The sequence below is a fragment of the Lipophrys pholis genome (assembly GCF_963383615.2).
Source record: "Lipophrys pholis genome assembly, chromosome: 19".
NCBI classification, from domain to species: domain Eukaryota; kingdom Metazoa; phylum Chordata; class Actinopteri; order Blenniiformes; family Blenniidae; genus Lipophrys; species Lipophrys pholis.
In genome coordinates, this window is record NC_137647.1 from 5,993,482 (window position 1) to 6,009,180 (window position 15,699).

At 46.0% G+C, this 15,699-nt stretch overlaps 1 protein-coding gene across 2 annotated transcripts; it reads left to right on the forward strand.

Annotated features, from left to right (window-relative positions):
* Positions 1 to 1,301: 1,301 nt before the first annotated feature.
* On the forward strand, positions 1,302 to 14,807 carry tcf20 (transcription factor 20; the record flags this gene model as incomplete). Of its 2 annotated transcripts, none has more annotated exons than XM_080488549.1 (5): positions 1,302 to 8,492; positions 8,665 to 8,758; positions 8,854 to 8,917; positions 9,066 to 9,166; positions 13,339 to 14,807. In XM_080488549.1, 5 exons carry the CDS (start codon positions 1,302 to 1,304, stop codon positions 13,341 to 13,343), a joined length of 7,455 nt encoding a protein of 2,484 aa, XP_080344675.1. In that variant the 3' UTR covers positions 13,344 to 14,807. The 2 variants fall into 2 exon arrangements, with proteins under 2 accessions (XP_080344675.1, XP_080344676.1); XM_080488550.1 differs by having other exon boundaries at positions 8,854 to 8,903.
* Positions 14,808 to 15,699: the final 892 nt, after the last annotated feature.

Genomic DNA, 15,699 nt, shown 5'->3' on the forward strand with positions numbered 1-15,699 from the left:
TAAATGATATGATTGTGATATTTCAAACTGTTGCTATGTTAAAATGTGTTTTCCCCCCTTTGTCTGTGAACACTCTGCTGTCTAAAATGTCTTTAGCAAACATTGCTCCTTAATTTCTCAGTACTAACTCTCATGATCTGTCTGTTGTATTTTCAGAGTTGTGAAGGCTTCTGGTCGGCCGCTCCTGGAAAAATGAAGTTATCTGCATGGAAATACTGAGGAGAAACAGAAAATGGAAGCTCAAATTGACTGAACCTGAAGTGGAATAAATGGATTACCCTCCCTTTGGAAAATTGTTGCCATGGAACTAGGTAGAATTAAATGATGGTTGACAGAGAAAAACAAAGGTAAGGCTGCTAAATGCTGAAGACGAAGGAGGGAGAGTGGAGAACCTGAACGCAGCCGGAGGAAAAGGACGACTGCTAAACAGGGACCAAATACTTCTACAGTCCGAATGAATGCATGCTGCTAAAAACTAAAAAGAAAAAAAAAGGGAACGACCAAGAAAGAGAGCATCTGAAAAAGTGTTTCACGCTGCAGTCCACGAGCCAATGAGAATATCCATGGAGTGTTTGCCCCCGGGAGTGTTCAGTGAAGGTCTGTATTCAGACCTTGTGATTCTGTTACTGGAGTTTTTGTCTCACACAGGTGTGAGCCAGGTCCCGGCAGACTCGCACATGTTGACGAACTGAAGGACTGCAGTGACAGAACACAGCCTCAATGTTTTTATTCAGATTTTTCTTTTTTCCTTTTTCACGAGATGCTATTGGATCCGGGGCTGCTTCAATCTTAAAATAGCTCCGCTCGCTCCAGCCGTTATTATAGTGGAGTGTATACATGTTAAGACATTTAAGGTTGAAAATCTCACATGTTGATGAGGCAGTGGTCTGTGATTTCATTGCCCGTTTAGTGCCAAACTGCTTCAGCTTTGTGGGAATGATTCCTCATTTTTCAGAAGTCTGCTTCACTACGTTTTTCTTTTTTTTGAGGTCCCAGCTAGGTGAAAATAACCTACTTTTATTTTTTATTTAATTTTTCTATCATCAGCTTTGTAATCCACTACATATGTTACAACAACATTATAACATCTGCAATATATATATATATATATTTTGTCGCTTTTGCTCTTTGGTGGATTTCAAAAGTATTTCCTTGTTTTACTGCCAGGCTCAAGCTCTTTGTCATTTAAGGTTACTGCCATTGGCCTTCCAGTTTCTAATCAGAATCATTCCCTGATATAGACACGGACAGATATTTCCTTCTTTTTTCTTTTTTTTTTTAAATCCTGACTTGGACAAACAATGCAGAATTTTTCAAACAGCCCCGCTCCCCCCTCTCTGCCGCCCGGCTTCAGTGGGAGGGGTGGAGGCGGACCTCCTTATCCCCCTCAGCCGGCAGAACCCCAGATTTCCCCGAGGATGACGGATGATTACGTGGCGATGCAACAGCAGAGTCTGCACAGAGGCCATCACCACCCAAGTCAAGCAAGCCACATTCTCGCTTACAGCGCGAGAAACCGAGGAGCATTGGAGCTGCCGCCGTCACAGGGTAACATTCACAGTGGCGGCGGCGGCAACCCGTACAGGAAGGACGCCATGGATTATTATTTTTCAATGGGAGCCAAGGACAGGCACAGAAGAGGAGGAATGCCTTATGGAGGCGGCTTCGGCTACCCAAACCTTGATGGACACATACCTCACCAGTACCGGCACCCTGGATCGAGCGCTACACCGTCGCCGGGCCTCATGTCACCGTATCCAGTGGACTATGCCTCCAGTGGTGGTTCTGGTGGAGGTGCCGGAGGATTCTCTCCTTCCCAGTATAATATCAGTCAGAGCCCTGCAATGCAGTCAGTTCCTGGTTCTCAAATGCAACACCGCCAGCATGGGCAGACCTTCCCAGCTGTGCACCATGCGCAGCAGCATAGGAGCTACCCGCACTCCGGGCACAGAATGACCCCGCAGTACGCACACTACTCTCCACAGGGTGCGGCTTCCACGGGGTCATCAGGAATGTACAGCCCCCCTCCACAGAGATATCTGGATGGAGCTGCTAGTGCCGGGTTTGATCCGAAAGTCAACAGTTCTCCGAGCGTAAACTCCAGTTCAAACTCAATCTCCAGTTCAGTTGCTGCTAACAATGTAGGGCCATTGGAGAACGTTCCACAGAGTTACCATGCTTCAAATTACCCTGGATACTCTCCGCAGACGCATTCACTTCACAAACAGGCCGCATTACAGCACCGCAACTCGCAGCACAATTTAGGAGTAGGTTATGACAACTCGCTCAAGATGCAACACCAGGGTCCATCTCCAGGCTCAGTGTACGCTAAACATCATCAAGCTTCTAATCCGAGTATACCTCAGCCAGCATCTCAAGAAATGGCTAAATCCCCGATGCACCCGAATGCGCAACAAACTCAAATCAACCAAAACTTTAGCCCGATATCCAACCCCAGTCCAGCCGCTTCTGCAGTGCATTCCCCAAGCTGTAGCTCTTCTCCTTCGCCTTTGATGGGTGTCTCCGAGGCACATGGGAACCCCTCAGGTCATGGTCCTTCACATCCCCCGACATCAAACCCTCGTAGCAGCCATGGTCATGGTAGGTTACTGCACACCATGCCTCAGCTAAGTCCCACACCCAACTCAAATAGCAGCATCAGTAGTTGTGGTAGCAGTGGCAGTCATAAAGCTCATAACCTGAGTGCTGTTGGAGGAAGCAATCTTTCTGCAACAGGCCGCAGTAAAATGGGTCTCGGTGCAATCGGACCCCGAGAGGAGAGCTCCTCTGTTTATTCCTCTTCTCTCGACAAAATGCAAGATGCCGGCTTGAATAGTCTTAATGCCTTGAGCTCACAAGTAGCCAATTTACCGAACACGGTCCAGCACATGCTCCTCACTGACACAGTGTTTTCGCAGAGGAAGAGAGATGGTGGGCAGATGCAGCAGGGGGCCCATGGCATACCCCCGTCTCAATCCAGAAGTCGAAACGCGAGTGCAGCCTCGAGCACTAGCACAGTCAAAGATGGAGGTGCAGCGCTGACCAGTGATGGTACCAGCTTAGATACTGGTGCTGATGAAGACTCCTCATTGATATCTGTCGGAGGTTCATTAGGGAACAAAATGGAGCGAGAGGAGCCGTTTTCTGAAGGGGAACATGCAAGAATGAGGCAGATGAGTGGTGCAAGCAGCGGCTCAGAAACGACTGGTTACCCCTCTCAGAGTCAGACCCAACCACAGAGTGGACAAGCCTCAAATGTTAAAACTGTCACTTCTGAGTCGCAGTCTGAAGAATGCATTGCCTCTGAAGCAAAAGTAAATGAAGCTCACATTCCTTCATCATCATCGCCATCCTTTGGATGTCAGTCATCAGAAACGGGCCCAACTTCCCATTCAACACCTCCTGTTTCATCTTCCCCTTCATTCACATCCTCCAGTGTTCCCCAGCCCAATTGTGTCCCGGAGCCTGCTTTAACATATAATGACCACAGAGGAGGCTTGAGGAAGACAACAGAAATCAAAAATGAAGTAATCAAAAATGAAAGTGAATGTGCTGACGAGAAATCAGAGAAAGACTGTAGCCACATGCAGCAAGATGGAGAAGTCAATACGCAAAATTGCCAGGACAAAGAAAATATGTTGCATTCGGCATCTAGATTACACAATAATGCGAGGGAAGAAAAGCACACGTCTGAGGAGCAGCAGAATGCCAGTATCGGTGTGATCGTTTCAGCTCGGTCTGAGGGAGCTCATACTGATAAAAGTAAGCATCCTCAAGACAATTGTGTGGAGGAGAAACAGCCACACGCTTACTTAAAAGAGTCTACTAGTCATAATGGAGATGAGGGGGTAGATTTGACCATGTATTCCTCGCATCACCAAAAATTAAACTTTGGAAGGCCTCAGAATCCTCCGCATTCTGGTTCGCATAAATACGGCTACCCAGAATCAACATATGGGTCAGATTTGTCCATTAAAAACAAAGGGAGGGCGGGCTCAGTGAGTGTAATGGAATCAAATCCCAGATATCTAGGGTTTCAACAGTCACAAACTGGTTATGGCTCTGCGCATTCAAAAGATGCAACTTCCATGCCAGATCCTTTGGTGAAGAGAGGACAAGGAGTGGGGGCTAAAGGTCATGAGGAAAATTCACAGATGCAGCAATTTCCAAGCCTTTTGCAGGAGGTTCTTCAAGGTTACAATTTAGACAGACGTTATGGGAGACAGGAACAGGCCTATTCTGCACATCTCCAAGTTCAACAACAGTTTCAAAGCAGACATCCATATGGCATGACTGAAAGTATGAGAATGCAGAGTGGAGTAGCTGAAGGTTCTCATTCCACCCAGATGAGTAGCTCTGGAAAAGTCCCAACCCAGAGGCATGGAAGTGAGCCTGATTTTACCACAGATCCTCAGTCCTCTGTTAAGACAGATTTGTCCAACGCTAAGATTCTGCAAAACGCTGTAAAAACTGAAGTGGGTGTGTCCCAGAGCCATACACCACAGGCTGCAGAGCCTCAGCAACCGCCTCCGAAACATATAAACTTAGCAGACTATTCTCTGCCTCAGAGAAAAGCCTTATCAAATGTGTCTACGCCATCCTCTGCTGTGCAGGAGCTGCTTCTACAGGAGCCAGAGCCACTTACTGGCAGCATTGGTCAAACTGAGTCTCAGAAATCAACAGGCTCCGTGTTAGCCCCATCAGAGCGCCGCTCTGTCATCTGTGATGTGTCGCCAAACCGACGCAGCACACCAGAGCGGGACAGGGAGAGCGACCGAGAGAGGGAGCGGGAGAAAAGTCAGAGTGGAGCCTCCGTGATCCAACAACCATTTTCCTCCCCTGCAATAGCGAGCGATCTAAGTAAAAAAGATACTGGAGGTAAACAAGTGATAAAAATGGAAATGACACCTAAAGAGGTTGGAGTAGATCCTGCAACTTTACAAAGTGAACATCAGGGCAGTAGTGGGGCTAATGAGGCAGATATGGAGTTTCATACCAAGTCGGTTCATTCATCAGTTGTAATGAATCCTGACCCCTATAGGCGAGGGAGTGTTGATATCACTTCATTGTCTTCTCATCCTATCAGCACTAATCCGTTATCTTCACCGTCAAGGCATCAGTCATATCTCCACGGCGTTGATCTGTCAGCCAGTGGCAGTAGTGCTTTTCCTAGTTATCGATACGGCGATGCGAGAGAAGGTGGCATCATGTCGCGCAGTAATCCCCATTTTCCCTCTCACCATCCCTACCACAATTTATCCCCTCAAGCTCAGACCACAAATAAGCTCCAAATGTACCCTCACCCTCGTGGCCCCCCTCATCACCCACATGACATGAGCGAGTGGGTAAAAGCAATGAATAGGCCAACAAAGGAGATGATGTTGCAGCCTGGCTCTTCTCCTGGAAGACACAAGGTCAGCCAGTCGGAGCAGAGACCGAGGATGATCTCTCAAGCTGACCTTCCGGGTGAACCACACCCGAGTAAAACTTCACTCCATCATCAAAGCACTTACTATGACATGAAAATGTGGGAGTCGGCACACCCAGGAAGAGAAGGCGCTCGACTGATGGAGGCAGACTCCTACTTCAGAACACAGCCTGCTCCCCCTCCTCCCCCTCTTCCTCCTCCTGCACCTGTAGTGTCACACGGCCCCGTTTCTCTCCTGTCTCTTAGCCAAAGTGCTGCAGAAACTGAAGCCAGAGCAGCTACAGAGGATGTCAAGCACCCTTGCCCCCTTCCTCCTCCTCCACCCCCTCCTCCCCCTGCATCCAGCTCCACTAAGCCTCCTGCTGACGTGAACTCCATTCAGCCACAGGTGCATCGTCAGACTAAATCCGGGACTTCTGGAGACACAAATCCACTAATATTGAGGAGGAGAGTTCGTTCTTTTATCTCTCCTATTCCCGCCAAAAGGCAACTCCAGGATGCGTCGCAGCAGAGGGCTGCCACAAATTCACATCACTCCCCCGGGGCTCAGTCTGAGTCGAGCCATCACAATGAAGATGACTCATCCAGTTCAGATATTCCATGTCCCAGGCTCTCGTCCCCTCTACTTGGAGAAAATACCTTTTCACAACCTCTGTCTCCATCAAGTGGCAACACCAATGTTTTGCCTTCCAGAAAAGGAAGGGGGTCGAAACTTGAGGCAATTGTGCAGAAAATCACACCAAATATTAAAAAGCCAGCAGTCCATGCTGATGATGACTCAAATCATTACCCAGGCTTCTCTCACCCTGAAATACCAACATTTAATGATTCACAGGACCAAGACTTAGCACATTTCCCCAGGGCCACAGGAGGGGATGATAGTTACATGGATGAAAGTCACTCATTAAATGACATGATTCCCTTTAGAGGAGTTGATGACGCTGGACCTTTACCTCCCTCTGCCTACCCGTGTGATCCCCATCAGTCATCTCAAGTCCTCAAACAGCAGGACTTTGACTTTGGATTAGGTGCTGCTGTAGTGTCGGGCGACAAGGAAGATTTCGCATTGCTTGGTCCTTTACCCCCTCCCCCCCCTCTTCCTCGCCCAGTCCAGGGTTCCCCACCTCCGTCTTCATCTGCTCTTTCGGACATCCAGCATTTCACTAACACTTACCAACAGCTGGAGACGAGAAGGGGAGAGCAGTCTGCTGCTAACCTTCTTCGACAGAAACTTCAAGAATCTGGCATTGGATTTGATGATTATCCTGGCAGTGACTACTATGGGACCACCTCACCCCACCATAGCCAAACTCAAGGACACATGCTGAGCAGACATCAGATGTCCAGTAGTAGGTCCAGTATGTCGCCACAAGACAAGCCACTGGAGAGCCTTGTGCCTAAAGGCTATTTCCCATCTGGCAAGAAAAAGGGCAGGCCTGTTGGGAGCGTGAATAAACAAAAACGGACTCAGAACCAAGTCCAAACGCCAGGCCAGGGTCAGCCTCAAGTCCCAGGACAGAACACAGTTATGACTGCTCTGCCTACTCCACCCATTACAGCTTCAGCTGCTGACCCACCCCAGACAGAGGTGCAGACTGCCAGCAGCACATCAGCCCCCACAGAACCCCCGCCGCCGCCCGAAAACGAAGCCGAAAACGAAGACACTCCCCCGCTCGCCCCACCCATTTTGACCCAGGTGGTGAAGGTGGATGTTGAGAGCGAAGACACACAGCCTGAGATTGAAGTCAAACCAGCGCGACGGAGACGCAGAGGTGTGAAGGATGAAGGCGAGCCGCTGGAAGCAAGAGGACGACAGAGGAGGAGGAGGAGACCGGCAGCTTCAGCACCACTACCACCCATGGCCAAAGATGACCCAGACACACCTTTAGGGGCAGTAGGGAGTTTTGGCGCAAATAGAGTTTTTGCAGATCCAAATAGAAAAGGCTTATTTGTTCCTCACATACATGTGGAAAAAAAAGTACCGGAGATTGGGGCAGTGTGCACCATTGTGAACGCTGAGGAGGACAAGATGAAAGGAGAGCGCAGTGCAGTTGGAGGGAAAGCGAGTGGAATTGATTCTCTCATGACCTCGGCTCTTTCCTCCCAGTTATCTCGGAGAGACAGAGAATCAGAGAAAAGGGAGACAGATGAGGTGGAAACTAGACTTCAGTCAGGAAAAGCACTTCCTTCATCTGGCTATGTTGTTTCAGGCCCTGTGATTACAGAGACCAATCACTCTGGCCGCTTGCTTTGCTGTCTCTGCCAGAAATGGGCAAATTACAAGCACCTCGGAGATCTCTATGGGCCTTTCTATCCAGCTGAATATGCTGCGAAGCTCCCCAAGAATCAGCCGCAGGTCAGACAGTGTCAGACAACCACAGGCACAAACAAAGCAGGACCAAATTCAGACATGAGCGTAAATGCTTTGAGCGCTATCCAAGACGCACAAACACAGGATGCTCCGCTTACCAAGCCCTCGAGTGAGAGTGACTACAGCCTCAGCCTAGATCCTAACCCAACAACTGTTAACACTACACTCAGAACTGCCTCCCCTGCTGGGCTGGAGGAAATGATGATGCCTTTGGCTGGAAAGTTTGGTAGCACCACATCGTCTTCTTCCTCCTCCAGCACCATCAAACCGTCTTTAACCTGGGACATGAATCTAGACATTCGGCCGATCCCTGAACTTAAGAGGGAGCCCGACCTTGAAACTGACCAGCAGCAGGCTCAGAAGCAGCGGCCGCAGCCAGCAGACGAAGCTCAACAGCGACCTCAACACAGAAAGCTGACCTCGCATCCTCGCTTCAAAAGGAGGCACAAGTCCAGTGAGGATTCCCCCAGAATGGTTCCATCCAACAGTAAAGCGTCTCTGCCCTTCCAGCCCCCTCCCCCGGCCCTGGACTCCCTGGGACCCCTGGCACAACTCGCACAGTTGCCTCAAATGCCCATGGACCCCGAGGAGCTGTGGGTCCATGAAGGATGTATAGTGTGGACCAGTGGGGTGTATCTCGTCAATGGGAGACTGTACGGCCTGCAGGAGGCACTAGATGGCGCCAGAGAAACAGTGAGTGTCCTGTGTTTATTTGACCTGGTATATTTTGGAATAGCTCAGCTGACAAAATACATACAGTATGTCCTGTTGTATAATTTTATGTTCATTTTGTTACATTGAGCAGCCATTTTCATAATTTACCTCAGCCTCTTTTCACTGACAATCGGATGTCCTCTGTCCACAGTGTTGCTCGTACTGTGAGATGGTTGGATCAACCCTGGGCTGCTACAGTAAAGGCTGTACGCTCCGCTATCACCACTTGTGTGCTATTGAAGCAGGTGAGCGGGCGCATTAAACACAAGTGTTAACGTAGAACACAAATAATGTGCACAGTGTTTAAACAGTGTGGTTGTTCTCTGTTCCCCTTTGTCAGACTGCTCTCTGAATGAAGATAACTTCTCACTGCGGTGTCCGAAGCACAAGGTAAAGAAAGAGAGGTTGGTTACCGTAATCTAGTCTTGCTCTATTCCTGCTGAAGTTTCACAGCTTGGTATCACTTAACCCAGCCCTTTAACTTCATTCTCGGTCTCATTCGTTCTTCGATCTTCCTCTGTCCCCTTTGGTTTGTTTCTCTACTTCATTCAGTTTACCCAGAGCATCCGGCCAGCCAAGTCAGTGTACCTGGAGCAGTCAGAAAGAGGCTGAGAGAAATGGAGAGGAAGACGAGACACAGGCGTCTGGGAGCTGTAAGTTTAGATGTTTCTATTTTTTACTCCTGTCTTGTCCCCACTGGAAGTATTTCTACATCTCGTGACCGTAACTCCTCAACTCTTTATGATATAGAGATAATTTTTAAAATGCAGACAAGTCCAGGTTTGTGTTTGTGTTCTGGTCATTGAAGTGGCCTACAGGACTTCTGCAGTACAACTGTTCAATAACAAGACGTGTAGCTTTAATAACAAACAATATTGAAGGACATTGAAAGTTATTTTGGGGGGAAAGGACACGAACAGTCACTGCACATTTTTTGATCATTCTACAGCCATAAAATCAAATTAAATCCAGTCAATATAATATGAAGATGGGTAATTGCCTGGGTGCGGGTAGCTTTTTTTTTCCTGGAGACAGTCAGGCAATTAACAGGGGGTGGACAACACTGGGGAAAAATAAAAATCAGCAACATTTTCTTCCAAGAACTGAAAACTGGTTAAAATCAAATTAGCTGTGATGCTGAGGTGTTTGGTATCCTGATTGTGGCAATGGTTTTAAAGTCTCCTTTTGTGTTTGTGCGTGTAAACCTCATACCTCAAGTTCATGAAGCCCTTATCCTCCGTTTGAGGAATTATTCTGTTTGTGGAGTTTTCAGCAAGACACCAGGAAACTGGTTGTTTCTCTGTTGTTAAAAAATCTGGGCTTTTAGTTTATTTAGAAAATTAATGTGCACATTCCAGAATGTAATGGAAAAAGGTACTGGATGATAAAAACTCGACAGAATATTCAAAATAGACATTTTTCCAAAGTTCTTTCAGGAAACCGATAAACTGAACACAAATGAAACCGAGCACAAGAAAACGGCTTTAAATACAGAACGTGTAAAACAGCTTCTGAGATTTGATGCATTTGTTGTCCTTTTGTAAAAGTCCTCATCATCCACAGACTGAAAACACACGCGCATGACACGAACCGATCGTTACGTCGCTTTTCTGAAGCGTGAAGAGTCGGCGAGAGCTGAAAACCACCCCGAGAACCAGTTTTAGTCCAAATCACTGCAGCTTATTAGTAGTGCAGTACCTGTCATGTTAATGAATCAGACTCTTAAAGCACACCTCTGGAGTTTCTGCAGATTTATCCACCTGCGGCTATTTGATCGTTGGTTTTAAGAAATGTCTTGATGACTCGTCATTCTTTGAGGCTACAAATTCTGAAAAGATTTTTTATTTCTGATAATTTTTATCTATTTTATGCCCCACTCTGCATAATTGATTTAAAAAAAAAAAAGAAAAAGAATCAAGATCAGATATTCAGATGTTTAATCCCGGAAACCTTTAAATTAGTGCATGCAGGTTAATTTCATCACCACCACTCCGGGACAGCTTAACGCTTTCCAGCAAACTTTATTTATTAAACAACACTGGGTAAATTTGACACTTCTACACGGTAAATACACGGATCAGCTAAAAGATGTGTTGATGGTGCACACACACACCTGGTTTAAAACGCAGTCAGTGTAGTTCACCTCGGCTGAAAAGTTGATGTGTGAAATAAACATCTCGGACCGAAAACAAAAGGTTTTTTTGTGCTCGATGATAAAATATGATTAATAATGTAGAATGACCTTGGCACTGACACGAAGCACCTTGCTGATGATGTTTTTAAAGCAGAGCCTGTGATAAACTAAAAAAAACTGTCTTTTTTTTAATCTCAATGTTGGTATAGTATTTTCAAAACTGACAAATTAACTTGTATGCAAAGTGAACACCTGTTGAGACAGTCTTGAAAAGAAGAAAAAAAAGCCATGTGGACATGGGTTGTACTCTTATCTGTGTGCTGTGTCGCAAAATTATACCCATATTGTCCAACTAGGCCTTCGTGGACGATTCTTTTTTTTTTTCTTTTAATTTATTTTTTAACCACATGCCAGCAGGTTTCTAAAATGTTGAGTGGATAAAAGCCACCACCCAGCCACAACGGCAAACGTTCATCTGGAAAAACCAGTTTCTATTCCATCGTTTCTTGTCATTATTAGATCTTGTTTGAACTTTGTTGCGTCACATTGGGTTTTTAAAAATCCTCCTCCTGCAAACGGTTCCTGGACTCCTGGTGGAGGAGAATCATCCAGCTCTCACACTCCTCCTCAGCTCACCTCGGCAGCTGCACTGCTGCTCGTCACTCCCCGTCACTCCCTCCCCCTCACTCTCAATCCATCCTGTCCTCATGGAAACTGAATGTGCGCCATTTCACTCTTTTTCTCGACATGTAAGAAGTAGAGGGATTTTTCTTTCTTTTTTTTCCCCTTCTTTCATTAGATCTGTGCAATGATATGGTTCTGTGTGTGACAAGTAGAGCCAAAGACAATGGACTTAAGCGAATGATTCGTGTATTTATTGAACCTACTGTATTAAACATTCACACTGCTGCTGATCAGAGCAACACATTGTTCAGGCCGACTGGGCCACTGGACTACTCTGTTGTATATCTTCTTTGGCCTGCCGTATCAACTAACAATCACTCAAGGCTCTTTCAATTTTTGCTTTTTTTCCCCTGGAGATAGTCCTGAAAAAGTGGACTCGTTTTATATTCGGCTTCCAGTCTTGTTCTGAGGCCGTGTTAAAAAGCCATTGAAAGGCTTTAAAATGCCTCCAGTGCTTGTATGGCGGCGGAGAAGACGCTCTAAAGGAGCGGCGGGGGAAATGAAGCATGAGTGTGACGACGGCTGGAGCAGAACCAGCGAGGAAGAGACTGTTGTTCACACAACAACGTTTCTCGAGTGAGAACGGACATCCTTTGTTGTGTTTGTTGACATGGCAACGGTGCTCAGAGCCACTGAAAACCCAACCTGCCCAATCCTGTCCCTGTGGAACCCCTGTCCCGCATGGTTTAGCTCCCTGCTCATGACCCCCCGTCCATATCCTCCTGGGACTCGGTAGTTTTACAGTTGAGAGACACGGTGGAATAACAATCCAACTTGGTCATTTGTCCCAACTATTATCCGCAAACTCGCATTCTCAGTTCTTCTAGCGTATCGTGTGTCATTACATAAACAAACATAAGCACGAGTGGCTCGCAAAACCTAAAAACGTTTATTAAACGTGGCTGAGAACACGTCATTTTTAATGTGCAGCACGTTTTCGAGACATGGACTTGAATATTTTGAGATTGTGGGGGGGTTTTTTGTTTGTTTTTTTTTAAATCTAAAATGATGAAGAATTTCATTGTTTTTCCACCTTTAACTAAACTTTTCTCATTCGGGATGTTCCCGGTGACTGATTTCTCTTGAAAGCTTTCATGTAGACGAGACGGAGTTCTCAGGAACGTCTTAAAGTGGTTTGATGGCTCCGTAGCGCCAACTACTGGTTGGGAGGATGCATGGCAGTTAAGCGACACCTTGTACTTGGATAAAACTAGAGTCAGAAAATTCTAATAGCCGATATGTCGGCCAGACTTTTTCGTGTGTGTGTGTGTGTGTGTGTGTGTGTGTGTGTGTGTGTGTGTGTGTGTGTGTGTGTGTGTGTGTGTGTGTGTGTGTGTGTGTGTGTGTGTGTGTGTGTGTGTGTGTGTGTGTGTGTGTGTGTGTGTGTGTGTGTGTGTGTGTGTGTGTGTGTGTGTGTGTGTGTGTGTGTGTGTGTGTGTGTGTGTGTGTGTGTACGTCAGTCAGTAATGGCGTGCATCACATCAAAGATGGCGACGTCCAGTCAGTGCTGCAGCAGCGATAAAAACATGGGCGGAGAACGAGCTTACATATCAGTCAGGCGTGAATGACACAACAAGGCGGGTTGTGGCAGATGGGGAAATTACCGAGTTGTTGTTTATTTCACAAACTAGTTAACTTACCATGAAGGCAAAGCGCTCGGTTCAGTAAATACGCCGTCGACTTTTCACTCTTCACTACTTCACTCTGCAGGTGACTGGAGCGTGAAATAAAAGGGAGTCGGAGCGTCTTCTACTGGATACGCAACACAAGCACATCAGGACAAAAAACACATTACCTTCATTTTATTAGTGAAAAATAAGTCTTGAACATCAGCGTCAATCTGACAACTTTTGTCTGATTAACCGGCCGGTCGATGATTAAACTTCCAACTAAAATAATAAAAAAAAACGAACAACTCTTATTTCCTCAGCCGACCAGTCATGTTCGTTCTGATTGTGATAAATCCAACGCGTGTTCGCTGATGTTCTGTTTTGTTTATTTTTCCAGGTTAGTTTGGGACACGAGCAGACGGTGAAAAGACACGACTGGCATCCGCGGTGAAGAACAACAAAAGGGAATGTACAATTTCTCAACAGGAATCAGCATTATTTACATCAAAGACGATGGAGAAAAAGAAACTTTTTTTTAAGAAAAAAAAGAAATATTGCTCTTTACTTAAAAGTGGGGGTGAAAAAAACAACAAGGATTTGCAACATTGAGGAGCGGCGCTACAAGAAAAAAAGACTTTTAAAAAGAACCAACAAAGATCAAATGGAACGAGACGTGAAGCCTGACGGAGGAGCGAACGGAACTTTTCTATGAAGAACAAAAAGAAACAGCCTCTCTCTCTGGGGTTACTTTGATTTAAACTCTTGTTTATCATGATCTGTATTATCATTTACATAATTTTTTTTTTTTTTCCAGTTTGTTTTGCTTTGAAGAAGCAGTTTTGGGAGCAAGGAGGACACTTCTGTATCCTCTCACAAGTAGTGTTTTATCGTATACTAGAACAATCACAGTTATCATTTTAGCCCTCATTATTATTTTGTATCCTCGTCAGTATTTACTCATGAAAACGAAATGGATGTATTCACTTTATATTCAGTCGACATGTGAATCGGATTGTTTGTTTGGGTTTTTTTGTTGTTTTTGTTTCATTCCTGGAGAGGAGAGGGGAGCCGGAGCGCTGTTTGCCTGGAATGTCAGGGTCGAGTTTTGCCACAAAGACATTATTGCCTTGGAGAACGGACATCTGTTGCCTTTCAAAAAGTCTCGTGTGCGAGTGAGAAAATGAGTGCGTGTTGCTGGGGGGGGGGGGGGGCGGGTGAGGAAAAAAAGAAAGAAAGAAGAAAAAAACGCCGACACACCGGGTCTTTTGATTCCATTTTGGTCCTTTTAAAAAGTGTTCTTATTTTTCATCACTTGGGGGTTTTTACGGTACAGATAGTATTCATGAAAAACCACATGGACGCGAGCTTATTTTTCAAGTACAAAATGTTCGTGAAGGAGGAGGACAAGAGACTTGTTTAAAGAGGAGAGATAACACTATGGGGGCCGCCGTCGCTACCTGTGCCGACTGGGGGGGGGGGACATGGGGGACACGAGATGAAGGAGAGGACGCCGCAGAGTCTTCGGGGGCCGTCGGAGAGTCTCGAACGTGGAGCTGCGAGCGAGTCCGACCGAGTTACTTTCCAGCGGGTTCATTCTTCAGCCGCGGTTGAATCGGGAGATGCAAAATCCATTCAAAAAGAAGCATTGCCATAAGATTTAAAAAAAAGAAAAGGAAAAAAAAAAAAAAAAAAGTGAGTCGTACATGGTGTTGTCTTTATCATTTTTTATTGTTATTCTTGTAAAAAACAAAAGAAAAAAAAAGGCGAGCTGAGAGAAGACAGTTACACTATGAGAACCATGCTGTATTAGAAACCTGTCAATATGTATATGAATTATGAATACACTTACAAAATGCTTCAACCAGGCTTCTCCTCTTGTTGGTTTTGTCCACTGATTCACTTTTTCTTCTCTGCACTTTTACGACCCAAAAAAAATCCATTTTCTTTATCTCGAAGTTCAAACACTGGTGCTTCCTGTTTCACTTCCTGTCTCCTACGTTTGCCTAACGTCCCTGAGATTATCTCCACGTAGCAGGACTGCTGAGATTTAGTTTTAATTACCACTCTAGCCAGACATCATCATCGGGACTTAAAGCATCTGGAAGACGAGGATTGTGTTGATGATGCGATTTGGAGCGCCCGATTTTGTACTTAATCTATTTTCGAAAATTGACACACTGCCCTCATCTGACAGTTTAAAGCCTGAGAAATGACTGCAGTTATTAAATAACCCACCCTGCAGCCCCCGCGGTGTCCCATCGTTGTGGTATCCTGGAGTATTAGTGCCGTTTTCATGCAGTTTTCAAGGTCGTGTTGATTTTCACATCAAAGCGGTGTTGTATGTTTTTACAGGCTGGAGAAGTATTGAAAGAGGGAGCAAGGAAAGGTAGAAAAAGAAGGTGCAGGAGGGGGGGGGGGTGAATGAAATGGAACAAAATGAGGCTAAGAATCAAAATGAAAACAGATGGAAGAGAGTTGGCTGTTTGGGATTTATAAGGATGGATTAAAGAAGAGAGTGTGTGTGTGCGCGCGCGCTCACAGTTGTGTCCGACTGGCCGGGGTCGGCTCATAAAGACCGACGGTCACTCTGCTCGCAGAGGTCAGTGTGACGGCCAAAAACCTCCGTCGCCCTCAGTAGCCGACGAGGAGTGAAAGAGATCGCAGTCACTTTCCTCCGTCCTCTCACCTTCCAATCTGCTTGATGAAGATACTGAGGACAAAGTAAAAGAGGCTGGTGAGTACTACTTCATTTATTTTT